General features: G+C 53.0%; 1 protein-coding gene across 4 annotated transcripts in view; it reads left to right on the plus strand.

Moving 5' to 3' along the window:
- Positions 1-447: 447 nt before the first annotated feature.
- The window catches only part of MACROH2A1 (macroH2A.1 histone), a 76,854-nt gene continuing 50,773 nt past the window's right edge, over positions 448-26,528 (plus strand). For 3 of the 4 annotated variants that reach the window (XM_087862254.1, XM_045794653.2, XM_087862255.1), the window contains exons 1-2: positions 449-654; positions 10,695-10,898. In XM_087862254.1, coding sequence (XP_087718380.1) covers positions 10,727-10,898 — 172 coding nt within the window. In that variant the 5' untranslated portion in view covers positions 449-654; positions 10,695-10,726. Of the gene's footprint in view, positions 655-10,694; positions 10,899-26,528 lie in introns of all 4 variants that reach the window. The other variant, XM_045794652.2, reaches the window with a different exon arrangement.

Here is a 26,528-nt window from a genome sequence, read left to right on the forward strand (position 1 = left end):
CACTGCTTGCTGGTAACAGCAATGATGCCTCCCCCGCCCCGGATTAACGGGAAGGCTTCTAGGGTTGAGTCAGCTACAATGCCGTGCTCAGGCACACAGTAGGTGCTCAATAAGTGTCGCTGGAGAGAGACGGACTGAGACGCGCGCCGGAGAAGCACCTCTGCCTGGGGGCCAGACCCCTTGGGAGCACTGGGCTCAGGGCGCGCCCGGGCTCGGCCCGACCCTGCGTTCGGCGTCCAGCCTCGAGGCGGGGTGTCCGCGGGCAGGGCCTCGGGGCGGCCGGCAGACAGACAGACCGACGTCCCGGCGGCGGAGCGCGGAGGCCGTGGCGCGCGCAGCCGCGGGGCTGGGGTCAAGGCCGGGGCGCCCGGGTGGCGCGGGAGGGGTGGCCGGACGCGCGGGGACGGCATGGGATGTGACGAGCGGCGCGCTGTGCATTGTGGGAATCCCGGGGCCGCGGCGACTGGTTCCAGTTCACTCGGCAGCGGAGCCGGGCGGAGGGGGCGAGCGCGCGGCGCGCGGGCGGGAAGCGAGGAGGCGGGCGGGCGGGCCAGCGACGAGCGCGGAGAGAAAAGGCGCGAGCGGCCGAGAGGGCACGGGCCGGACACCTAGCTGCTGCCGCCGCCGCCGCCACCGCCGCCGCCGAGCCGCCCCGTAAGTGCCGCGCGGGCCCCCTCGCCGCGCGCCCGGTCTCCCGCCGCCCGGTCCGGTCGCCGGCTCTTCCGGCCGCGGGGACCCGGGGAGCGGCCCGGCCTGGCGCGCACGGGCGGCGCTCGGCCGGGCTCCAGTCGCCGCGCTCGGCGTGGCCCACGCGGGGCCTCGCTCGCGCACGGCGCCCTCCCAGGCCCTGCCCGGCCGCGCGGGATTCTCTTTGGTTTTGTTCAAACAGCAAACCCGGAAGCCAACTTCTCTCCAAACCTCGTCCTCCTGCTCGAGCCTGGGCGCTTTTGTGGGAAGGCGACAGTGCGGGCCCCTCCCCCGGCGACCCTTCCCGGGGCGGGCGGGCGGGCTGAGCCGGAGGCCCGGGGAGGCCCCGCAGCGCTGGCCGGGCAGCCTGGGCCTGGGCGACCGGGAGCTGCGGTGCGCGGAGTTGTACTTGGTGAGGCCCCCGCCGGCCCGCGAGTTGCCGGCCCCCGCACAATAAGTCGGGCCCGAGAGCCAGGTGGCGGTGGTGTAGGCGTCTGGCTCGGCTTCTGCGGAGAGGGGAGGGTTGGCGGCTGGGGGATACTCGTGGGATCGGAGCCAGGCAGGGCCGGGGAGGGGGTTGTCCAGGGACTGGCTGGCGAGGGGACGCGGGAACCCCGGGAACCCCCCCCCCCCCGTTGCCCTCGTTCATCTTCAGACGGGCCTTTTGTTTGCTTTGTGGCTGGGAGTTTTTTTAAAAGGTAACTCCGGAAGGCTGTAGGCTTCCAGGGTGGAGAAGGCCGGGAGGGAAGGGACTCGCTGGGGGTGGGGTGGAGTGGGGAGGTGAGTGCGCTGGATGCTGCTGGCGGTGTCACCTGACAACAGGTGTGCAGGGTGGCGCGCCCCGCCTCCACTCCTGCGGGGACCACGAATCACCTAGGGATCTGGTCAGTAGATTGGAAGGTGCTTTTAGACAAGATGTTGGGGGAAATATTGCTGAGTTTGAAATTGAAAAACGTCTGTACAAGCAGCTAAGACAAACTTTGAATTCAGCAATTACAATTACCATGAAATCCTTGTAAGATTTTAATGATCCAATAAACAGCGTATAAAAATAGACAATTAGAGGGGCATTCCTGCTAGCTTCTCTTTTTCTTCCACCTTTGTGGTTTGAGGTTTTACCGTTAAAGAGGGGGCAAAGTACTTTGTCCCAGGCTTCCTGCTTAGCAGACTAGGGGAATTTCAAACAGCTTTGGGTTTGAGTAGGAGACTCTACTTGTAAGTTCGGTGGGATCCACCTACTGCAGGCCACCTTTAGTGTACCACTCTGCCTTCAGAGGAGTTGCGGGCCCTGAAATGGCCACCTTATGCCTGCAACTGGAATTTATACCCCTTGTACACAACTGACTAAAGCTGGGCATCATCATCCCCGTCTTGTACAAGAGCTTCTCCAGGATGGGGATAAATATGCTTGAAAACCTTATTTTTTTCCTTAAAAAAAAAAACCCAAAAACCCTTGAGTCTTTAAATTCTTACCCCTCTAATTTTAGGAGGAGAGCAGGAAATCTCTTCATTCTGTTATTTTGTTTTAGCCTGTCACCATTGTTAATGCTGATTGCTAGATGAAGGCATTAAGAAGGAGGGAAGAGTTTAAGTGAAAAATTATTTGAGATAGGGCCTTTAGAATGAGGAGTGGTCTGGAACATCCCTTGTGACACTGTGACACACAGCCCTAAGTCACTGGCGTGGTCTATACCAAAGGGGCCAGGCGCAGGGAGTGGTACATCTCCGTCTGCCATTTCTTCCAGTTCTGGTGACAGCAGAACTCTGAGACCCCTTATCCCTTTCCCATAGAGAGGCTTGGAGTACATGTATTCTGGGACCTGCCTCTGATACCTTCAGAGCTAATGCTGCCCCCAGCCATTTAAAGGCAATTTATTGAAATCAACCAAAGTGCAAACCCCAAGCTGACTAAACACAGTAAGAACTTATATGTGCTATTGACCAGAATTACAGCGGCTTCTACTTTTTGTTGGGTTGTGACTTTGGATTTGTGTTAGGTTTTTCAGAGCTCCGTTCTTGGCACATATGCTGGGAAGGAGCAGGGGCGAGGGGGGCCCTACACCTGTCCTATGGGTCGTCCCCATGTTCTACAGTTTTAGAAGTACATTGGGGGCCACCCCAGCTCTTATGAGTGAGCCCAGGTGGGTTCCAAAGAGTTGTATAGCTCGTTTGCTTGGATCAAGCCTGCCAGATTGGTGTCTTACAGTCTTTCCATAAATAATTCCTGAGAATCGACTCTGAGTCAGGCAGTGGGGACAGGAGCATGATCAAGAAATGCCCCGTCCTCATCCTTGGGAAAGTGATGTAAGGAGAAGACAGGCAAGTGGCTGTTGCAAGGTTGGTGCAGAAGGCCACAGTAGCTCCCATGGTAGCCCCCAGAACAGTGACATAAGCAGGAGCAAGCCCTTCCTGGGTACAGAAAGGCCAGGTAAGAGTTGGCTGGGCAGAGGAGGGCAGATGCAGACAAGTGTTTAAGGCCTGGGGAACCCCATGTGTTGAGTCTTAGAACAGTGAGAATAGAGGTCATATGGGGGAACCACCAGAGGCTCAGAATGGCTGAATCCTGGAGGGAGTCAGGTGAAGCTAGAAGAAGCCATTGAAGGCTCTGAGCAGAAGAGAGACATGGCCAGATGTTCTTTATTCTTACCGGGAATACACCTATTCAACAAATACCGTATGGCTTCTAGATGCCAAGCCCAACCAACCAGGGTCCTCCTCTACTGAAGCTCACATTTAAACTTTTCCTTTGATAGCCTTCCATTGAAATGGCTATCTTAGAGTTTGGCACAACCTTTAAAAGAGAGAGGAGGTGTGAAGGAAAGTTTCCTCTTAAAGCAGGAAGGCCGTGCCTCGCTACTGAAACGTAGTGCCGATTCATTTAGTGCGGCTCACGAGCTTGGCGGGGGGAGGGGGGGTTACAGAGGTGAAATTGTAATCCCAGACTAGCCTCCTGTAAACTCTTTCCTGAATAACACTTGTATTTGGCTTCTGTTTTCTCCCCACCACTGAAAACCTCACACACGAGGAAGATACGTGTGCTGGAACAAAATTTGCAGTTTAGGATTTATTTATTATCTCAATTTGTCCTTCTCTCCTTGTTTGTAATGGCTTGGTTCACTGAGGGTGGACTGTAAGTTCTCTAATCATCCGGCTCCCTTGATGATGTAGTGTTTTATGAATGGAGAGAGATGTTTTTCCTGATTGGCTAGAGTACCAGAACCAGTCTGTCTTCTCAGCCAATCAGAGTGCTGTTTCTGCACCCCAGCTCTGTGAGTGATAGTTGTGTAGTAGATGAATGCCTCTGGGGACATGGCAGCAGTGACACCGTTAATCATCTGGTATGATAGGAGTAAATGGAAGAAAATGCTGGAAACAGGATTAGTGTCCTACGCTTCAGAATTAAGTGTCTCAGGTTTGCTGTCATGATTGGAGTTGATGGGAAGGTGACAAATGCATGTGGACATGTGGGCATTTATCCAGCTGCAGGGAGTGGATGGTGCGGTCCTCTCTTGGCCACAGTGACTTAAACCACTGATGGCTCCGGTCCCCCATGCTCGGGTGCTGGAGAGAGGGCCGGCTGACTAGCAGCTCCCCAGCAGTTCTGGTCAATATTTCATTCGGGATCGATAGGCATGAATTCATTGCTTAGATAATAAAAGACTTCACAGTCGCCGGTTCCAGTGGTTTTGTAAGTGCCCTGATTAAGAGTTTTCTATGCTATAGCCTTAGCGGAGGTCAGTCACTTACAGATGTGAGAAAGGTAAGTATTTCTCTCTGGTCGCGTTCATCTTTTACTGAGAGCTAGTCTTGTGGCAAAAGAGAGGCGGCCGGAGCCATAGAATTATCAGGGAGTGGGAAGGCCTCTTCGTGGCTCCCACCGTAGCTGTCGGGGCAGTTGTGGTATTCCCTTCCTGGGAATCCCTAAGGTGGCTGGCTCCACAAGCTCCCTGAATTTCGAGGGTCTGAGCTTCCACAGGGATTGGCCAGGTAGGTGTCCACGAATGGTCTCACTGAAGGTCCCTGGCGGGTGTCCCACTTGCCACATCTCTGAGCCCTGTGGCCTGTGGGCTTTGGAAATGCTGCCCTCATCTTTATCAAGAGCACCCCATCCACTGTAAATGCCAACTAATCGCTCACCAGCCAGCCAGCATTTGAGAGCCTACCAGGTAACGGGCAGAGTGGGGGGGGGGCGTGGGGGCACACTGGTGAGCAGAGCCGGCCGGTGCATCCCATCAGGACAGACAAGGAAACTGGCAGTGATGATAGAGTGTGGCAACCGCTAAGGGTGAGGAGGTCGGCTTCAGAATATTTACATAAATTGGATCTAGAATAACAATCAGGTTAGAAGAAAGGGCTGGAAACTGCATTTGCAGAGCACTTTACTTATTTATGAAGATTTTATGTATTTATTTATTTATTTGAGAGAGAGAGAGACAGAGACAGAGTGAGCACAAGCAGGGTAGAGAGGCAGCAAGAGATAGAGAAGGAGAAGCAGGCTGTCTGATGAGCAGGGAGCCCAATGCGGGGCTCGATCCCAGGATCCTGAGATGATGACCTGAGCCAAAGGCAGATGCTTGACCAACTGAGCCACCCGGGTGCCCTTGCAGAGCATTTTTTATAAGATTGAGAAAAGTGATTGGGTGTATTAAAGAATGGTGGCAGGCTCAGGAACATTGTAGGGGATTCGTAGCTGAGCTCCGGGGCCACAGCAGGAATGTCCACTGAGGAAACAGGAGCAGTTTGGCCTGGTGGAGCCGTTGTTGCTGGAAATAGGGAGAGATGGGCTGGAGTTCCGTGGGGCCTTGTGTGCAAGGCTGGAGTCCGGGCATAGGGCTGTCCCAAACTAGACTGTGGCTGGGGGGCACAAGGTGCAGCCGCAGCAGGAGCACAGAGGAGGGGGCCACGTGGTAGGTCTGCATCACCAGACCAGTAGGTAGGATCACCTCAGGCAGGGCTGGAGGGGGTGTTATAGACTGAGATCGCGGCATGTGCCGAAGAGTGAAGGTAGGGGTGAAGGTGGTGTGTAATGCAGCGAGGAGCTCGTTAGGGTGCCCTGCTGGGGAGGAGTGGAATGGTGGGGTGGTAGGTAGGACAGCCTTTTGCCCCTCTTACCTCTATAGTAGAGGGCTTGTCATTCTCAAGTCCCATCTCATTCACAGGATCCTCACAGCCAGCCTTCTCCCTAGTCCTGTGCCATGAGCACAGATCACGTGCCCTGGTCCCATCTCGGTTGTTGGGAGGCCTGTGGTCAGAGGCTGGCCTCTCACTCAAGCCTGGCTCACTTCTCCATACAGCCCCTCTCCGATGGTGTGTGACTCTGGGTAAGCTTTGGGTTTCTGCAAGCAAGGTTCATGTCTATTGTGATTGATGCATAGTCAGAGGAGTTGCAGGGGTAAAGACCACAGAGGTCCCTTCAGGATCAACCACAGAATCTTCATTTCCTGGCCTGGTAACAGTAAAAAAGAACAGCCAAGCTAATGTGCCGGGATGAGTGGATGCCGAGGTTGCCTGAAGCCCCCCTATCTTCAGAGCACGTGGGGCCCCGTCTAGGGGTGAGGACTTCTGGTTTCTTGAATGGAGTATCATCCAGGAAGGAAGGACACGGTTTTGTCAGTTTACAAGATAGTACAGCTCTTTCTCTTCTGAGCAACGTCGGTGCCTTGAAGAGAAGCCGAGTGTGTTAGAAGCCACTTTTTCTGTGATGGAGGACCGTCCATCTCTCAGAAGAGGCTGGATGCAGGACATGGGTCAAACAGGGCCCAACAGCCTTTGGTTGGCTGCTCACACCCTGGCTTCATGGTCCGCTTTCAACTTGGTTTGTTATGTGACAGAGACTGGCTGTTTTCTCCTCTGACCAAATAGCTAAAGGACATTTCTCAACCTCTCTTGCAATTAGGTGTGGCCATATGACCAAGTTCTAGTCCATGAATCATGGTCAGTAGTGGTGTGCCGCCCTCTAGGCCTGGCCCTTGAAGGCGTCCATGTGTTATCCTCCATGGCCTTTTCCCTTCTGTGGTAACACTCACTGGGAGTCGTGCATTGAAGGATGGGAGGGGTCTGGATTCATGAGTCGTGTGGAGCAGCACCAGCCAATCATGGAAACCCACTCTGGACTTTCGCGAGGGAGAAATACGCTGCAGGGACTCGTTTGTTAGTGCAGCGAGTGCTGTCCTTGCCAGTACACATAACCAACATCAGTGTCCAAGGAGGGGGCCTCTTTTCAGATTAGACACGTTGCTGTTACTTCTATTGACTTTCCCGAGCACTCGCTCAGTGAGTGCTTGTCAGGCCCTGCATATGCATGTTTCCGTTCAGTTCTCCCACCAGTGGTTCGGGGTCCATTCTGTCTTCATCCCCGCTTGACAGCCGATAAAATCTCCGAGGGTAACTTTATATCACACGCCCAATGACACATAGGCCATAAGCGGCCGAGCCACAGCCTGAATGAGGCCAGTCTGACTTTGGAATTTAAGTCATTAACCGCAGTGCTCAACAGCCACGTCCATCCTGGCTGCTCTCCCCCGATGTGTGTGCCTGGCCGTGGCCACCCATGTTTCCGTAGACCCCTGAGGAGTGGGATGGACCTGGCACATCCGATGGACCTGGGTTTATCTGGAGACTGCCCCACTACAAGGTGACTTTCCGGAAGATATTTTTAAAGTCAGCACACATCACTGGATGTCATGAGGCTGCATGGCTTTGTCAGAAGTCTTTCCAAGCTGTGGCTGTAGCTTGGGGACCTATGGTTAGAAGTGCGGGAAGAACACGGGGAGGGGTGAGGACCAGCCCCAGGGCAGGGGATGAAGATGTGGGGCCTGACTGAAGATCAGGTGTGAAGATGTTCTCCTCTCGGCATGATATGGCACCCGAGGATCCTTGACGACGGTCCTGCCTGGGACGCAGGACCTCGGGGATGAGCCCACCACAGCCTGGCATCAAGTAGCTTGCCGTGCAGTCAGGCCAGGGAGGCAGGCGCACAGATCTGTGCCAGAATGCGTGCTTTGGGAACATGGAGCAGTGGGTGACGCCAGTCCGTGGTCGGGTCCGAGGACAGGGATCTCATGAGACCCAGTTCTGCAGGCTGGCAAGAGGACAAAGGGTGTCTGAGGCAGGAGAGACATTCTGGACTGGGCATTGCAGGGCAGGAAGTCAGGGGCGGCAGGAGGCCATGCTGTGGAAGTAGGTGAAGGATGCTGTTTGTGGCTGGCTGGGGGTGATGAGGAACCATCCAGGGAGCACACATCCTCTGGCATCCATGGAGAGAGACCGGAACTGAGGACGGCAGGTGAGAAGGAGAGAGAGCTGAACCAAGGCAGGGAGGACAAAGAGAAGGGAAGAGGCTTGAGAAGTTACGAGGTGGGTTCAACAGAGCTTGGCTAATGGCTGGGCACTGTGAAGGTAGGCAGAGAAGTAGGGCCCAGGTTCACAGCTGCTTGGTGGCTTGGTGCGTGAGGTCGTCACTGCTGTGGCTGAGCAACCCAGAGGAGGGAGCTCCAGGTGTCCATGGGACTTGCAAGTGGGTCCTTACACAGGCAGGCAGAACAGAGCTCTGGGCCTCCATGCCAGGTGTGCACCTGGGAGTCCCCGGCGTGTCCACATAAAGGCTGGAGTGGAAGGGACGCACCAGGAGCATCACCTTGAGGGAACGAGCATCTCTAGGGCCTGTCAGGTCCCTGAATGTGAATGGCTCCTCTCTGGGGCAGGACATCGCCCAATTCCCACAGAGGCAGCGCCAAACATACCCAGACGGCTCTGCCTGGAGATGGGAGTTGACGCCTGGGCTCCAGTGAGAAACGGGGCTGAGCTGCATTCATCATCACTGACCGTGGGCCTCTCCTGCTGAAGGAGGGGAAATGTTCAGATCTGAAAACTCCTAGTCCAGAGGCATTGCGTTGGTCTGTGAAACACGTATGTAGTAAAGCAAAAGACCGCTGGGAAGCCCAGTGACAGCTTTCCCTGCATTCATGCTCATGCACACATATGTACGTATACCATTTCCTGCTCAGAGTCAGCGTGGGCACCTGTTTGCAGAGAATCTTTCAGAATGGAGCTCATCACAGAAAGAAATGGAGCCATTTAATTGTTTCAGAGAAACTCACGCCCTTCTGGGACTCTCTTTAGCACACAGTGATCAATTAAGGCTTGATGCCTCTTGATGAGAAATGTTAAGATTCTTATCATGGTTGTCAGTAGCCACCCTACCCCCACCCCCCAACATCCATCCAGAGCCACCTTAATTCTGTTAGAGTGCCCAAGAATTCTGCTCTCTGCTGTTTCGGCCATCTGTGTCAGGCAGACAATTTGAGATGATCTTAGGGGTCGCGCCGATGTTAGGAATGGACCACGGTGTGTTCCAGATATAGGGTTGGGCGTCACTGTAACAAGGACTCCTAACTCTGTGGCCTCCGCTGGCATAGAGGCATGGCTTGTTGGAGCTGGAGTAGCCTCACACCACACAGCCCGACCTCAGTTTACCAGTAAATGGGAGACCTGCCCATTTGGTTCAGTGGTTGAACATAGATGTTCTCCAGGAAATGCTTGCCTGGTGCTCAAGGATAGGCTGAGGCCTCTTCACAGCCCCTCTCCAGCACCCCCACTGCCTTTCGTGATGATCATTTAAATGACGGTAGGGTATTTCTTCTCTCTCTTCCTCACCAGCTCTGGGAGAACAGAGATCCCATCTGCCTTGTGCCCTGCTGTCTCCGTTCCCCAGCACAGTTCCTGAAGTGAATGCATGAATGACTTGAATGCTCTTAGCAAACATGTAGACTTTCGGGGTGCCCTGCTCGAAGTACAGACAGGGGCGGCTCTCTGAGAGCCTGCGTTCTGATGGGAGAGACAGGGGCATATGAACGTCATCATGGCATAAGTGCGAGGGAGCCCAGAGGATGGAGGTGCTGTATCTGAGGACTCAGAGAAGGGTTGGCAGAGGGCAGAACACAAGTGTGAGGGGTAGTGGTGGTCCTGGGCAAAGGCCACAGCCCCTGCAGAGGAGGGCATTTGCGGGGAACCGCGTGTGACTCCCCCTGTGTCTGAGTTTGGACCACCGGAGGTATGGGGTGAAGCTGGCTGGATGTGCCAGGCCTATTTTTCTCGGACATCCCATGACAGGCCAAACATCTCGATTTTTCCTCAGGAACTGTGGCAGCCACAGAGAGCTTTACGACCAGGGCTGTTGAGTATTCAGACTTGTATGTACTGCCCTCGGAGGGCAGGTGGATTGGAGAGTAGGGCCGGCGGTGGGGAGATCTCTTCAGGAGGTGTTTGTGATCGGTTGGTTGGTGATGACCTGGATTCAGTCACGGTCGGGGTGGACAGGAGAGGCCTTCCAAGAGCTGTTGGAGGTGGAGCCTCCTCTGGACTTGAGTGGCATTTTGGATGGGGTTGGGGAGGAAGAGCAGGGAAAGACAAGCACTTCTGCGTCTCCTCTAAGGACAGGCCCAGCTCGCAGACTGGAAATGTTCTGAGGGCCTGTGATTGCAGCCCGGCTGTCTGCGGAACTCCTGTGAGCTGTTCTTGCCCCCCCCCCCCCCCCCCCCCCAGAAACGACCCTGAGGTAGAGACGCTGCTTTCAGCAGAGGGCCTAGGTATCAGGCCTTACATCATTCCAGGGCCAGGTGACATAGTTTTCTTTCGTGAAGCCTTCAGCACATTCATCCGCCCCGGTCTCAAGGGTGTGAAAGTGCAATTATTAAACAAGTGTATAGGACGTAGCCAAGAAATCCCGTTTTCTTTTACATCCTGTGGCATAAAGGCAAGGCACTCAAGAGCACTCATTGTCAGAGTACGTCCAAGTGGAAGTGGCCGCCGAAACTGGTGTTACGGTATAAAGTGTGAAAAGCATCGCCGTTCTCTCTTCAGGGGCCGAAGTGCTCCAGCCGAGGGCATCAGCCGGGCTCGGAGGGCTCAGTGGCGGCAGGCGGTGGCCTTCCTTCTAGGGGCTGGGGGGGGGGGGCGGGGGAGGCGCCGTCCCGGTGACCCTGACCCTGTGCCTCTCGCCTCCACAGTGTGCTTGCTGGTTCACCTCCAGGCCGCCGCCATGTCGAGCCGGGGCGGGAAGAAGAAGTCCACCAAAACCTCCCGGTCCGCCAAGGCGGGAGTCATCTTCCCCGTGGGGCGGATGCTGCGCTACATCAAGAAGGGCCACCCCAAGTACAGGATTGGAGTGGGGGCGCCCGTGTACATGGCCGCCGTCCTGGAGTACCTGACGGGTGAGTACGCCCGAGCCCCCGGGGACACCGCCGTGCTCACGTCGTGGCGGAGCGGACACCTTCCGGGGACTGACCCGACCCGTGCGCTTGCTTTTCTTTGGAAACTTTTCAAACCCGCCCAGAAGTTACACCAGTCGTACGATGAACATTTTCTGGGTCAGTCCAGAAAACCAACCGGGTGCCCCGGTTGTTAACTTTCTGCCCCGCTGCCTTTTTCTCCCCCCACCTTGGCTGTGTATGTGCGTGTGCATAGGTGTGCACATTTATACATTTGTTTTGGGCTGTTCAGTCCACGTGGAGATTGCTTTAATTGTCCCAATAATGGGGGACAATTACAGTTTTTTTTGGTATTCTTTCCTGATCCAGGTTCTGTTTCAGGATCCTGCGTTTCCTTTAGTTGTCAGGTTTCTTTAGTCTTGAAACAATTCCTCAGGTTGGTTTTTTGTTTTTTAATTTTTTTTTATTTTTTATTTTATTTTTTATTTTTTTTTAAAGAAGTTATTTATTTATTTGACAGAGATAGAGACAGCCAGTGAGAGAGGGAACACAAGCAGGGGGAGTGGGAGAGGAAGAAGCAGGCTCATAGTGGAGGAGCCTGACGTGGGGCTCGATCCCGTAATGCCGGGATCACGCCCTGAGCCGAAGGCAGACGCTTAACCGCTGTGCCACCCAGGCGCCCCTGTTTTTTAATTTTTTAAAAGTCTTCCACGACATGGACGTTTTTGGAGAGGGCAGCCAGTTGTGTTGCGGAATGCCCTTCAGTCTGGGCTGGTCTCCTGCTTGGGTTCGGGTTAAATGTTTTGGCAGGGGGATTGCACAAGTGCCGTTGCGTCCTCGTCGAGGATCATGCTAGGAGGCGCCTGACGTGGGTTTGTGCTGCCACTGGTGATTCACTGGGGTCATACGGTTCAGGAGGTGTCTGCTGGACTTCTGCACAGCCTGAAGCACAGTCTTCCCCCGTGGCTTTGGCATTCCTATGTGATCTTACCTGAATCTGTTACTACGGTAGTGGTTATAAAAGAGTGATTTTTCTGTTTCTGTCATTTCTTCTGCATGTATTAGTTGGCACTCTTCTGTAAAGAACTACTTTGCTTCTGCCCTTCCCCTCTTCCTGTTTTTTGTACTCACAATGTTGCTTCACGGACTTCTTTAATTTAATGGGTTATACGCTGTCACATCATTACTCAGTATGGTGCTCAGATTGTCTCACACTTGACATTCAAGCTGGTTCTGATGTCCTTTGTGATGGCCTCTTCCATTCTTACACATTATCTTGCTTTCCCCCACAACAAGATGTCCTGGTCTCACCCTGAATTTCCCCAGCCCCAGTCTCAAAACCAGCTATCTCTCTGGGGGAGAGGGGGGGGTTGGTCCTTTTCCTGGAAATAATCTTACTGGTCTCTCTGGTGGCTCCATGACCACTGTGGGAAGCCAGCTGGGCAGGGATATCACCCCCATTTGTAGTGATGCGAAAACGAGCCTCAAAGTGTAAGAGACCTTGCCTGGGGCCACATATGGCCAGTAAGGAGTTGAGAAGGGACCCAGATCCTGTTGGCCTATTGTAATGCTTTTACCTCTTACTGCTCCGTGAACCATCAGGGTCTGCGGCAGGAAGGGCACCCTCGATTCTTGCAGCCACCTCTCCTACAGCCAGACAGGGAGACTCAGCAAGACAAGCTGCCTCTTCCAAAGTAATAATAGGCAGCAGGAGAGCTGGATCACTTCTTGCTCTCCCAAGTCTCTCAGTGAGGCAAGACCAAGGGTTCCATAAAGAACACGGTCATGAGGGATATAAAGTTGTTGTGTTCTTTTGAAAGCACCTAGGCCCGAAAAGTCATTGATGGGTTATAGTTGGGAGGCATTCACACTTGTGGGACATTTAACCCTCTGCTTCTCAGAGACTCTTGGAGGTGGCATACCTGGTAGCATGAGCTAGGCATGATTCTTCTCATTCTGTGGATGAGGCCCAGAGCTTGTGACATACCCAGGAAAGCCAGGTAGAACATTGGCAGTCAGGGGAGGAGTTACTAGACACGAAGCAGAGGACATTGTTTCGTTCTGGCTTGGCAGTTTACATGCTGTGTGACTTTGAGTGATTCACTTAACCTCTCTGGACCCCAATTTCCTTACAACTCAAATGTTGACAACAGCCCGTGCTCCAACTTCAGGCTGCTGTGATAGCCAGAGGGTTTTGTTTGAGCGTGATGGGGAAGCTGATGTGCTGGGCATACCCAGTCAGGCCGTGATTCCCGGTTCCCGAATGCCGTGATGTCCCTCTCACTGGGATGTCCGCAGACACTATCATTAGGTCAAGTACAAAATCGGTTTCATTTCTTCCATCAAGCTTCTGTTTCTCAGTTTGCAGGGTGTGGGGCAGGGGTGAGGGGATACCATTGCTCCAACATATCTGAGGCAGTTGCTATGTGTGCTGCACAGAAAATCTGGACGTTTTCCTTGTCTGTGCCTGGCTGGCTCTGGAACTGAGCACGGTGCTCATGAGTTTGGGGTCAGCGGGCCCATTCTCATGGACTTTGATTCTCTTTGCGCCCACACCCCTTGTGCCTCTCCCCAGCTCTCATGGGTGTGTGGTCGTGGTCACGGAGGATTGTGGGAATGGTCAGGGCAGCCCATCACTAGTGCTGGACTAGTAGCTCAAGGCAAAGTTTTACTCAGGTGTCAGCCGTGTTAACTCCTGTGTATTAAGAATAATGTATATTTTGAAGTTTTACCAGGTCCTTCCAGTGGAGCTATAGTTAGCCAAATCTGAGCCATTTTTTCTGTCCGCATGCAGTGCTATGTCATTGGGTTGACCATTGCCCTATGCCTGTCCCCACCATGGAGCCCAGCCCACATGATGGACACGTCAGGAGACATCCTGAGACATTAGTGCTGTGCTCAGTCATGTTGTGGTCACTTGTGCCCTGTTGCCAGATGGGGTAGTAGCTGAGCTCTGGAGCCATATCCGGTGAAGGCCCTGCTCCGTTCCACCCCTCAGAACAGCCCTGCGTGCCCACAGTGACTGACCAGCCCTAACCACCTTGGGCTGAGATGTGGCAACATGTGACTATTTGGAAGTTCTGAGTGTTTGCCCACTCAGAACTTTGGTTTTGCTCCATGAGTGAGAAGGGAAGGTGGACAGGCCCTCTTTCTGCTCTGCTCTTTGATTTCGCTTCCCCGAAGACACTTTTTCATTCATTCCACAAACTATTGAGCACCTGCTGTGTACCAGGCACCGTGCTAGGCTCTGTATGAGAACACAGTAATGATTGCGACAGAAGTGGTCTCTGTTCTGTGCTGCTCATGGTCCAGTCTGGGAGAAAGAACCAACCAACCCCGATGGTTACTGACTGTGAGAGACACCATGGAGAGCATGAACCAGCCGAAGCAGTGGCCCGGGCGCCTGAGCGCCTGGAGAAGCTTCTGTGGGGAGGTGCTCTCAGCTGCGACCTGAAGAAGGAGGTGGGGCTAGTCAGCCCTGTGAGAGCTGGCAGTGGGGCTGTGTCACCCCCACCCCTGTGCTCCAGGTGCCTGCTGGGTTCCAGCCTCTTCCCAGAGCTCGGGGAAGATAGGGAACGAGGACGCAGCCCGAGTGCCAGCCCTCGAGCAGCTCAGGGCCTCGACAGCGATGTGGCCCAGACATGGTGCTCTGGCGCGAGGCATGTGAGGGAAGTAAGCCATTCAGCAGGTCCTCACTGAACATGTATCTGGGACAGAAGCCAGAGCAACACCTTTCCTCCCCCCAGAGAGCTTTCTGTCCAGAGACAGGTAGAGGCAAGGAGAAGGCGGTGCCGTAGGTCTGTGTTAGGCAGAGGGGGCTTTTTAACCAAAGCTCGCCGGTGTGTCTAGCTGTCACCTGAAGGGCCCTGTCGAGGGATGTGTTCAGACTCTCCCAGGCGGTGCACAGAGTTGCAGGCCTGGTGATGGAGGTGTGCTGGTGATGCCCTTCGACATGGCGGGGCCAGGCCTCCTGCCTTCAGCAGCCCAGCGGAGAGACGAGGGGTCTGGATGTGGTTGCTAATAGGCAGGCTGAGCTACCAGGGTCCTGCTGGGACTAGGTGGCCGTGGACCAGGGAGCTGATGTCTCCTGGTGGCCAGCGCTGGGGACCAGATGGGATGCCACAATGTCCGGCGGACGTCAGGTACAGGCAGCAGAGCTGGACAGTTAAGATGTGGACCTAGGTGTCCACAGTTTCATAATTGTGGCCTCAGGCTGGTCGCTCACATTTCTGGGCTGCGGTTTGATGATCTGTACAAGGGGGCTAGCAGCGACGGTCCCGCAGGGTTGTAGAGACTGCAGTGAGGGGACGCAGGGGAAGGGCTTATCCCACGTGCACGCAGTATAAGTGCCCAAATCTGACCCTTAGCAGGGGGTTAAGGCAGAGAGAGGAGGAAGTCCCTAGTGCCCCTGCTCTGACGGCTGAGGTTACTTTCCTTAGGGGTGGTGACAGGGGCTGTCACTGCCCCCCCACCGCGTGTCATCCTTCAGCTGCTCAGAACCCAGCGAACCTCCCCACACCCCTGCAGAATGCCTTGGTGGCTTCAGCGCCTGCTCTCCGGTTTGTTTCAAGCGGCACTTTCCTCCTCCTCCTCCTAACCTGCGCTAGCCTCCGCACCAGGACACCCCGTTACCACACTCCTGCGTCTGACGCCGGCGGCCCCTTCTATCCTGAGCACCTGGCACACGCGTGGACATCTTCCCGAAGGATTTTTTCAGTTAGCCAGGAGCCGAGCATGCGAGAGCTGAGGCCGCACCAGCATTAAGAGTGTCTGAGCCAGGGGCCGTCAGAGCCCAGTGACTCCCCCGCCCCCACTCTGCCGTGTAGAGCATGTTTTCAGGGGTGAGGGACCACAAGGGTCCTCCTCCTTATGGCCGGCTCCAGGCCGGGGTAGATGTCAGGAGGAGCTGGTAGCCTTGCATCTTGCTCTACAACGTGAAGCTGGCCTCCGTTTCTCCTCTTGGGTCCAGAGCCCAATCATCTGTCGTACTTAAAAGGAAAAGGCAACATCTGGAACAAGCTTGGGCCTGGCCACCAGACAGTTCCTTCCCCAGATCTGTGTGCGCCTGGCTCTGCTTCCCGGCTGGCCTCTCTCCGGAGCTCTTCCCAAGGAACGGGACGCCGTCCGCTCGTCCTCTCAGTGGCCAGGACGATCTGGGCCTTGCTCCATTCTCCAGCCCCAGCTCTTGGGGCTGCTGTGAGGATTGACACTGCATCTAAAGCGTTTAGCCAGCATTCAAACTAACCCCGCGACACATGGTAGGTGGAAGCGTTACCGCATGGAAACTGAGGCAGTCAGGGCAGCCCCCTCCCAGCCATCGTCTTTGCCCCCATGGTACTGTGGTACTTGCCCCTTCCGTGACATCTAAATGATAACATTTAAGGGCGTCAAGTTGGAATCTCCCCCCGTGCCCAGCACAGCACTGCTGGAAGGTATGGGAGAGGTGAGACGTGAAATGAGCAACACGGGGCATGGCTTTTGCCCCACTGAGATGTCCACTGATGTTGGGGACACACAGCCCAGAGACCAATAAAGGAATAGGGCAGATGAAGGGAGAAGTTACAGGTGCTTGAGTCCTACAGTTGGGGGCGGGGTGTAACTGAAAAGTGTGTGGAAGAGCAGAGAGCAAGCGCCCTTGTGATTTGTTGGTCTTTTTTTTTTTTAAGCTTTCATTTATTTGAGAAAGAGAGGGAGCACGGCGGGGGGGGGGGGCGCGGTGAGGAGCAGAAATGGAGGAAGAGGGAGGGAGAAAAAAATTGCAAGTAGACTCCACACTGAGCATGGAGCCTGACACGGGGCTCGATCTCAGGACCCTGAGATCATGACCCGAGCCGAGATCATGACCTGAGCCAAAATCAAGAGTCAAATGCTTAACCAACTGAGCCACCCAGGCATTCCCGATTTGTTGGTCTTAAGTCATGGGTCAAGGCACTGTGGGTCAGCATTGCTCTGTGTTTAGCAGAACCTAAGTGATGAAACTGAAGAGGTATTCCACCAAAAAACACGGTTCCATGGCTGAGATAGGAAGACGGCTAGATTCATATCCCCTCTTTTGAGGTGGATATATGAAGAACCTCCGATGAGTTTCTCCGTGAAGAAATTTGTTTGAGTTTGGGACCCACCAAGAAGTAGCCCTGTTCACTGCAGGACTCTTCAGAGCCTTTAACGTGTTGGTGTCATTGGGAATCCCCACAGGAAGGAACTGTGATCGGTAGTGGTTCCCAAACTTTTATCACAGAAGTCTCTCAGGGAACACCTTAAAGCACCCTGCACAGTGCAGTGTCGGGGACCCTGGTACGGCTTACACCCATGACAAACAGCACTGCGAGCCGGGCCACGTGAAGAAACAAAATGGAAAGCTCCTGCCAAAAGCAGGCTTTGGTTTTGTGCCATTGAGGCCCAGAGCTTGGCTCAGAGGGGCCCGATGCCTAGAAGGTGCCTCAACATCTGCCAGGGGAGGTGGCGTCTCGGGAAGACCCTGGCACGTACTTTACTGAGCTGAGTTGCTCAGGCGTTAACGCGGGGACGGCCTACTAGACCCCAGGCCCTGTGCCAGTCGCTGACGTGCCCGACAAAGGTCCCGGCCAAGGAACTTACTCCCTGGAAGGGAAGCACCTTTGGAGCCATTTGACCTAACCCCTGAGAGAACAGTCCTGGCTCCTGTTCATCAAATCCAAAAGAGATGTGCAGTGACATCTTTTTCTTTTCTTTTTTTTGGTGCAGAAGCCCTATGCCGTAGCGTGATCACAAACCTTACTCTACCAACTTCCCTCCTAGTAGTTTCACTTGTTTGAAAAAAATCCAGTTCACTCTCAGAGGGTTTCTCGACATCAAGGAGGATGGAAAGCTCTCAAGACTCAATGCTGGTACCTTGTGATAAGTATGGACCCTCCCAAGGTTGCCACTGATTTGGGTCACTAAGCTGGGATCCATGTGAAATCCCAGTGTTGTAGGATTGCATTTCCACCTCTCACAAGATAAGGCTGTGGCTAGATTTTTCTTTTTCTTATCTTCTTTGGATCTAATCTACAAAATGATGAAGACCTCTAGATTTTTGTATTCTTTTCTTTTTTAAAGACCTATTTATTTTAAAGGAGAGAGAGTGCGGGTTGGGGGGGAGCAGAGAGAGAGGGAGAGAGAGTCCCAAGCGGACTTCACACTAAGCACAGAGCCTGATGCGGGGCTCGATCTCATGACCCTGAGATCTGAAACCAAGAGTCAGTCATTTAAGTGAGTGAGCCACCCAGGCGCCCCAGATTTTTGTTTTCTTAATTCCCCACTCCTTCCATTTTCCCAAGCCCTGCCCCTCCCAGCGCCCATGTTTCAGACCTGGTCATCCCTGTCCTGTCTCTTGTCAGGGACCAGAGCCTCCCCCTCTTTCAATCGGCCCTTGGCACCTTCTCCCACCGGATGCTGTCATGGGAGGCTGTTGTGGTGAAGTTCACGGGGCTGGCTCCTGACCTGGGGAATAAGCAGGGTCCCGTAGGTGACCTTATGGCCACTCTGCAGACTAAAGGGGGCCCGGCCCTGGTGCCTGACTGCATCCTACAATAAAAGCCCAAGGAAAAGGATGACCCTTAAGGATATACCTTGCTGTCTGTTTGGCTGGTGAAATGATCATCGTCTCCCCGAGTTTCAGCTTGCTTGATTTCTGATCCATAACTGGGTCAGATGTTGCATATCCCTTTGCTGTTAGGGGTTGGGCTGTACTCCGGCCCTGCCCCTTCTCTAAGTGCAGGAGGGGGAGCCCTCCCGGTCCGCAGCACACGCTGTCACACACATACTCATTTCAGCAAACACCCATCACATGCGGTGTTTCTGGCCTGGGAAAGAAAGGATCTGAAGAGCTTGGCAGATTGAGGTAGGCAGAACCTGCACTTGGCTCGTCACTTACCTGGCCTCTTTACCACTTTCCTATCCAGGACACCCGAGTGTGTCCTGTACTCATGCAGCTAAAAATAGGGCAGGAAGAGGAGGACAGTCAGGCTGACTCCTTCATGCTCCAAGGCCCCCTGAGTTCCTCCTGAGTCTCTTGCTTGTCTGCCTGACCACCCCTACCTGAGACTAACACTTCAGGCCAGGACCCAGCTAACTCTTATGAGCACCTTCTTGGGCACTCATGCTGCTCTGGGGCTCTCAGCACCCCACAGTGCTCACTGTTCTGCAAAGCCCTTTACCAGCTTCATAGTCCTAAACAAGCCCCCCCACACACACACACATGAAAGGGAGGGCTCGGGATTTTAATGAGTCAGAAAAAAGTTGGGAACGCTGAAGTTGAAACTAGCGTGCTGGACACCCAGTACGCGCAGACAGTATTTAAGTGCGTTTTTCTGTTTCAGGTTATATGAGCAATTTGTGTTTACAAATGTTAGAAGCTAAAACTCATTCATAATCCCACTGCCCAGAGGTAGCTGCTGGCCCTGGATGCTTTTTGTGTGTACGTGCATGAAAGGGAGTTAGATTTTTGCCCAATTATTTGTTTTTATTAATATGGGCCATCGATGGTCTTCACAGCCCGTCACAGAAAATCATCACTATGCATCATCTTCAAAGCAAATCTCGAGGTAGTTCGGGAGGGGCTCCCCCCATGCTTCATGGGCAGTCCTCTGTCTGCACCCCGGGGGAATAGATGATTCCGTGGCCAGGAGACGTTGGGGGAGTGCTGGAAGAAGTGGTTTATCAAACTCAATGCCGGGGGGCCAGCCAGGTAGCACCCCAGGTGGGGCAGGCCTCAAGGCTGGAGGAGAGGGCCTGGAAACTGCCGAGGGGGTGGCATTCCCAGAGCTTCGCTACCCCCACCCAAGACTGGAGGCGACAGCACAGCGGGACAGCACGCTTCTCCCAGAAGCACGTGAACCTGCCGTGGGCGCAAACACTGAGTTCTTATCTGTCCACCACCCAGTCCTTCCAGAGAGTCCCTGAGGGGGTCCACGACAGTTTCAGCGTGACCAGTGGCCCCGCTTCTCCTGCTTTCTCGGGGCTGGGGCGTGGACTGTGTCGCTGGGCTTGGAGAAGGGAAAGGCCTCATTGCTTGCTTTTGCAATCATTTTCTCCCAGTCTGTGACCGGTCTTCTTATTCTCTTAACAGTGTCTTTCACGGAGCTGAAGTTTGTAATTGTAGTGAAGTCTAGCGGATCATTTCTTTTTTCATTTTTTGCTCCTTTGGTGTTGTATCTAAAACGTCATCACCAAACCCAAGGCCATGCAGATTTTCTCTTACGTTGTCTTCTAGGAGTTTTATAGTTCGGTGTTTTACATTTAGGTCTGTGATCCATTTTGAGTTAATTTTTGCAAAGGATGTGAGGTCTGTGTCTAGATTCAATTCTTTGCATGTGGATGTCCATTGTTCTGACCTCTCTGTTTCCCTGAAGATGTGCTGCATTGCCTGGGAATGCCCAGTGGCCAGGGAGGCTCACTGGTGCTTCACGATTTCCCTGGGAAGGGTCACGTGTCACTTTCTGCCACTGGGGTCTACAGATGCAGAGACAAGTGCCCTAGCAAGGGTTCTGTTTTCGCTGGGGCCAGTGGAAAAGCCCGCAGCAAGACCACACCTGTTTCTGGATTCAGGCAAGGACAGAGGTGGGCCCCAACTGAATGTGCCTCTTTCACCGCAGGCCTTCCATCTGGGGTCACTTTACTCGTGGCTGATGCACATCGTTTAGAATTTCATCTCGTGAGGTCTTTTGGTGATAACTTTTCTCAGGCTGTGGTTTTGAACATGCTTTTTAAATTTTTTTTTAAATATTTTTATTTATTTGAGAGAGAGAGAGAGCACAAACACGGGGGAGGCAGAAGGGGAGGAAGAAGCAGGCTCCCTACTGAGCAGGGAGCCCAATGCGGGGCTCGAACCCAGGACCCCGAGATCATGACCTGAGCCAAAGGCAGATGCTCAACTGACTGAGCCACCCAGGTGCCCCTGAACATGCTTCTATCATATCTATAAAGTTTTTAGCTGTTATTTCTTCAGTGTCTCTATTCTAGGCTCTTTCTCCTTATAAAACACAAATCAAACATGTGTTAGTGTCTCGTTCTTTTGTCCACATCTGTTCATCTCATTTATAGTTTTCTGTCTCGCAGAGTTTATTTGTGGGTAACTCTGCTCTGCCTTCTCGAACTATCTCTCCGTTTGCTATTCTCTCTTCAGCTATATCTTACATGCTATTTAATTCAGTTGCTAACTATTTTATTTTTGAGAGAGAATGCTGCCCATGCACCTGAGGGAGGGGCGGAGGGAGAGGGAGAGAAACTCTTAAGCAGGCTCCACGCCCAATGCGGAGCCCAACTCCGGGCTCCATCTCCCGACCCTGAGATCATGACCTGAGCCAAAATCAAGAGTCGGACGTTAACCGACTGAGCCACCCAGGTGCCCCCAGCCAATGAATTTTTTATTTCAGCTTTGAAACTTTTATTTCTAGAAGTCCGTTGGTTTTTTTTTTTTTTAATCTTCTTGGTTGTTCTTTATAATTTCTTATTTTCTCATTTTCAAAATTTTCTTTAGTCATGTTATACATAATAACATATTTATTTGAATAATTTTTTTCAGTTTCAATAAGGAATAAATGACACATATAATTGTATATATTTAAGGTATACATCCTGATGATTTGATATCCATATGCATTGTGGAATCATTACCAAGTTTATCTGAATAATCCTAATAACGAAAGACTTTTATACATCTATTTCTGCCAGATTTTGAGTCACCATTCAGAAAGTCTACTTCTCTCCAAGGTTACAGAGGAAGTCCCTTGTGCTTTTGCTTAGTGTTTTTATGGTTTAATTTTTTACATTTTTACTTCGATCCATTTGAAATTTATCCTGATATATAGTGTGAGATAGGGATTGACTTAATTTTGTTCCAGATGGTTCCCCAGTTATCTCAACACAATCCATCGAATATCCCATCTTTTCCCTGGTGATCTGAGATGCTACCTTTACCATACATGAAATTTCTAGATATATTTAGGGCTATTTCTGGACTTTATTTTCTATTTCATTGGTCTGTCTGTCTGGTTACATACTTCATGTTTCTTTAGTAAGTGGTGTATACCAAAGGTAAAACTCACATGTCCCCACAGAACATACAGTGAGACCTGCATTTCCTTTCCTGCCCTTTTTCCTACCCAGTTCTCCTCCCAGGAGACAGATTATGTATGTTCTGTACATTTCTAAAGATATTTTTCTTCTCCCCTTTCATTTCAAAATAAATCTTAAAAATGAAATGCCAAGAAATAATGAATCAGGATAATGGGTACGTGTGATATGCAGAGACTGACATTTATATTTGAGCCCAAATCTTGGTTGGGGGAATCTGAGGGTTGCTGATCTACCCCAAACCTCTCCCCAGCACCCCAGGGCCCTCTGCCAACCCCGAGACCGGACTTGAGACTGTGAGGGGAGGCCTGCCTGGACCCTGGGCCCTCATGGGGCTGCCTTCCCCTGGGATGACTGCTTTATAGTTCACACTGCCTGCCACGGAGCCTGAGTGTTGGCTCTAATACATGAAACCAGGCCAGTGCCTTGGAGAACGTCCCCGCACTTACATCCTGAATCACGGTCTGAACGCTGCAGGGCTTGGTTTACTCGTTTAGCGATCCATCCGTAATGACCTATTTGTGAAGGACTTACCAGGCTCTGACCAGGTGCAGGGTGCCACTTGGGGTGCTGAGGGTCGAAAGAATCAGTGTTCATTTCAACAGATTTGTAGTGAGTGTCTGTGATGGGTCAGACCTATCCGAGGCCATATTCATGACCCCAGGGCTGGGAGCGCGCCTCTCCCAGCTCTCCCTCATCACCGTGAGCTCAGCTACCAGCACGAGGACTCGCGTTCTGCAGCTGCTTTGTAAATAGTTTTTCACGGAAGGATCAGAAGACCAGTTAGAGGACGATGAATTTCAGGAGGAGGGAATGTTGGTAACGTCAGATGCTGCCAGGACACTGATGAGATGGGAGCTGAACTAGACCCCCGGAGTTTTCAATGAAGCAGAATTCGGGTTATGCTAATAACACTGGGGGGGGAGGCGATGGGGGGCCAGCCCGCCCGGGGAGAGGCAAAGGGCGGCAAAGGGGAAGGCGTGGGAACCTTATTGGGGGCTGATCTCTCACCTCCAACACAAAAGCCACTGAGGATGTCTCAGCTATACTTTATAAAGCAGAGGAAGCCAGGAGCTGCCACTTGGTTTAAATAGCATCCCAGGAGGGGTGCTAGCTCTACCCCAGGGTCTCTCTGTGGATGACCAGCAAGAATGCCTTTAAAGAACTACTTACTGGGAGGAGAAGGAAGTGATAAGAATTCTACAAATATCCTCTCTCTTGCTGATATTTTAACAGAAAGATATCAACTAATAAAATATACTTATAGTCCTCTTGCTTTCCTAGCCTGCCTGAAGGCTTCTACCTCCAGTCAACCCAGAATAAAACATGGTGAAAGCAAAAAGCCACTCCTTAGAGCTATAAATACATCGTAGCAAGAAGACAGACACAAAGGTATTAGCCACAGTCAGCCTCCCCCCAGCTCCCTGTCTGTCCCCACCGCCCCTTCCCGTGCTGGTTGCCAAGAAGACAACACGGACTCAGACTCGCCTTGGATTTGCCAGGCTGCGCAGCCCGCCTGCAGCTCTGACCCTGGCTCCCACCTCCCCTTCCCTGATGTCTTTCCTCCTTCATTTCACATCCCACCTTCTTTTTTAGGCAAGTGCCTTCCATCTGGTGGCCAGGAAGCGTGTGCTGTCATCCCCATGTACACAGGGACACGCGTGTAGAGTGGCCTTTACGGAAGACATTTAGAAATGTCGTCTACATGGGAAGGAGGCTCTTGTTCTGCCAGAGCTCACATTTCTTGTCTGTAGGACGGTGGGAACCGTGTGGGAATCCAGGGCCTCTGGAGAAGGCTAACCGTGGGCTTCCCTGGCCGTGGCTATCCTGCTGGAGGCTCCTTGTGGTAACTGGCAACTGAGGTGGTCTTTGGTAAACAGTAACGTGTTGCTTCTGTAAATCTGGGGACTGACTGCTGAAAGTCAGCGTCAGAAAACGAGGACACTTACCTTGAGCAGCATCGGTTTCCTCGCCCTCCCACGTCCACCCCAGGCCCTGGTGGTCCCTATTCCAGATGGAGATCGTGGCTTGTGGTTGTGTTAGTTTTGGGGGCATGGGGGCCAGTGCTCTGAGTACTAGGCAGAGGCAGAGCCACGTAAGTAATGAAACATCTGCCTTAGAGTGAGCACTTCCTGTGAGCCAGGCACTGGCTCAGTGCTTTGCATTTGGTAGCTCCCGGAATCCTCAAACTGCCTATTTTGCCTAGAAGGAAACCGGGGCTCAGAGTCCAAGTAACCTCTGCGAGGCCACCCTGCATAGTCGCCCATCTCGAGAAGAGCACCTCCTGCAGGCTGTCCTCAGGAGTGCGGACCTTAGCAGTTACCAGAAGAGCTGGGGGGTGGGTGTGGTTCAGGGTCCCTGGGTCCACTTGGTATCTCATGTGTCTTGTGGCAGGAGAATGGTATGTGCCTGGTCCTGGAAGGCTGGCTTGGGTCCTCAGGGGAACCACAGCCTCCTGAGCGGGGCAGGCCCTGAGCAGTTGCAGGTGATGTGTAAGAGCTGGAGACAGTCTTGGGGTCTGGCCTGGGCAGAGGGGACGGGGGTCCTGCAGGGATGGGCCTGGAGGGACAAGGACTCACTGACAGGGAGGAGATGGGTTTGAGCACAAGAGGGCTGGTGGCCGTTGGCGTGACATGTGCTGGGCTATAGAGAAGGGCAGTCTGGTCAGTGTCGGGGGTGCTGGCTGTATCAGCAGCAGGACAAGTGAGGCTCTGGGGGAAAGAGAAGCCGGAGAGTCCTCGGTGAGGGGAGGGCAGCGCCCTGTCCTCCATGAGGAGATTGTGTGGCTCCGCGGCCCTGGGGGGTGGACTGGAGGGCCAGGAACTTTTTGCCTGATGTCCCTTCATCTTCCCCTTAGGGAAGAGGGGGTAGAATCCTGAGTGACACAGCTTTCATCGGACCAGTGGCCCTCAGCATCGGGATTCATTAGAGCACACAGGGCCAGAGCCTCCTCTTCTATGACACGCTCATACAGCTCTAAAAACAGGCAGGGGAAGAACCTAAAAAGTCCAAATGCTCAGAACTCTTGTGAGAAGCAGAATTAAGCAGGCAGGGACAGATGTCAGGGTAGGAGGGTGACACGTGGTCTCAAAGATGGTGGGTGGGGGAGGGGCATATACCATAGTTGCCTCTTCTCATTTACACTGCGGTTTCATTTCTTACATTTTGAAAAGGTAATTGTGCCCAAGGTAAACCGCACAAAAGAGGGCGAAGTGTCTCCCTCTGATGGAGTCCCGATTCCACTCAGAGGCACCAGGGCTCCATGTCTTGGCAAACGCGCATGTGAGTGCAGAAGACAGGCGTCACCTCTCCTCCCCCCAAACCAGGACTGCCCGCCATACCCCATACCGCCTTTCTCCTTGTTTTCCTCTTTGAAAGTCCATCTGGGAAATGACACCGTGTCATGGCTCTTGAAATGAGTTTCCTCTTTACATTACACTCTTGAAATCATTTCATTTCAGCACACCTCTCTGAATGTTCATCCCTTCCCCAGATGAATTAAGAGCAAATGACTGTGATTTTTCATATCCAAACATACATATTAACCATTTCCTTCTAAATTAACTCAGAGTCCTTGAAAGGGAGTGAGTGGCAGGGCAGAGGGCCCTGGCCAGCTGTCAGCCAGGCCCTGGGTGAGAGCAGCTTTCTCTGGGCCTGCCCCAGGCACGGCGTCCTTGTGCCTTCCTTCCTGGGCCTTGACTCGTGGTGTCTCAGCAGCTGGCTTCAGCTCTGCCCCTGCCCTGGTACATGCCCTGTGGGGGTCAGACAAAAGCCCCAGACCCCATCTCGAGCCAGAGACAGCCTGTGGGGCCGCCCCTGGTGCTGCATTCTATCAAGGTAAGTCTGGCAGCCCTGAGGTTAATCGGGTTCAAGTGCATTTTTCAAACATATGTAAACTGTTAAGTGTAACAGCAAAGAGTAAATTGTCGGTGAGGAAACACCAGGTTTTCTGTATCGCTTTTCTCCTCTTCCCAGCTCTCGCACATGTGAGAGCATCTATCCACTTAGCCAGCCCATTATTTTGATAGAGGAATCCGAGGAAAAGAAAGTATAGTTTTCTTCCCTTAGAAATCAAGCCTGCTGTATTTTGTAAAAGATGAAGTGTGTGGTTGTAGCCTCTGAAACAGTAGCTGACACCTGCCAACTGTGGGAAGCACGTAACTTACTAAGTTGTGAGTCCTCACCTGCCCGAGGGTGACCTCGTGATCCTCCCCCTTCCATAGAAAGGGAAAGCGAGCCTCAGGTGTGTATGGGCACGTGGACAGCGAGGTGCAGGAGCTGGGATTCGCACCCAGGCTGTCTGACGGCAGACCCCGGCTCTGCCCTGGCGTCCTCACGGCTGCTGCTCCCTGCCGACGACAGACCGAGGAGGTGAGCTCATGCAGGAGGGCTGGGACTCAGGGGAAGGCCCAGGCAGGCTTTCCAGAAAGGGAAGGGACTCGCGCACTGGGCTGGGTTGGTGGGGAAGGGGAAGGTAGTGTTTGTCAAGAACCCTCTCTCTTTTCTTTTGTTCGTGTGTATAATGCAGAATTACTTTTT

This window comes from Ursus americanus, chromosome 5 (genome assembly GCF_024610735.1).
Source record: "Ursus americanus isolate L20-20 chromosome 5, mUrsAme1.1.p, whole genome shotgun sequence".
Lineage (NCBI taxonomy): Eukaryota > Metazoa > Chordata > Mammalia > Carnivora > Ursidae > Ursus > Ursus americanus.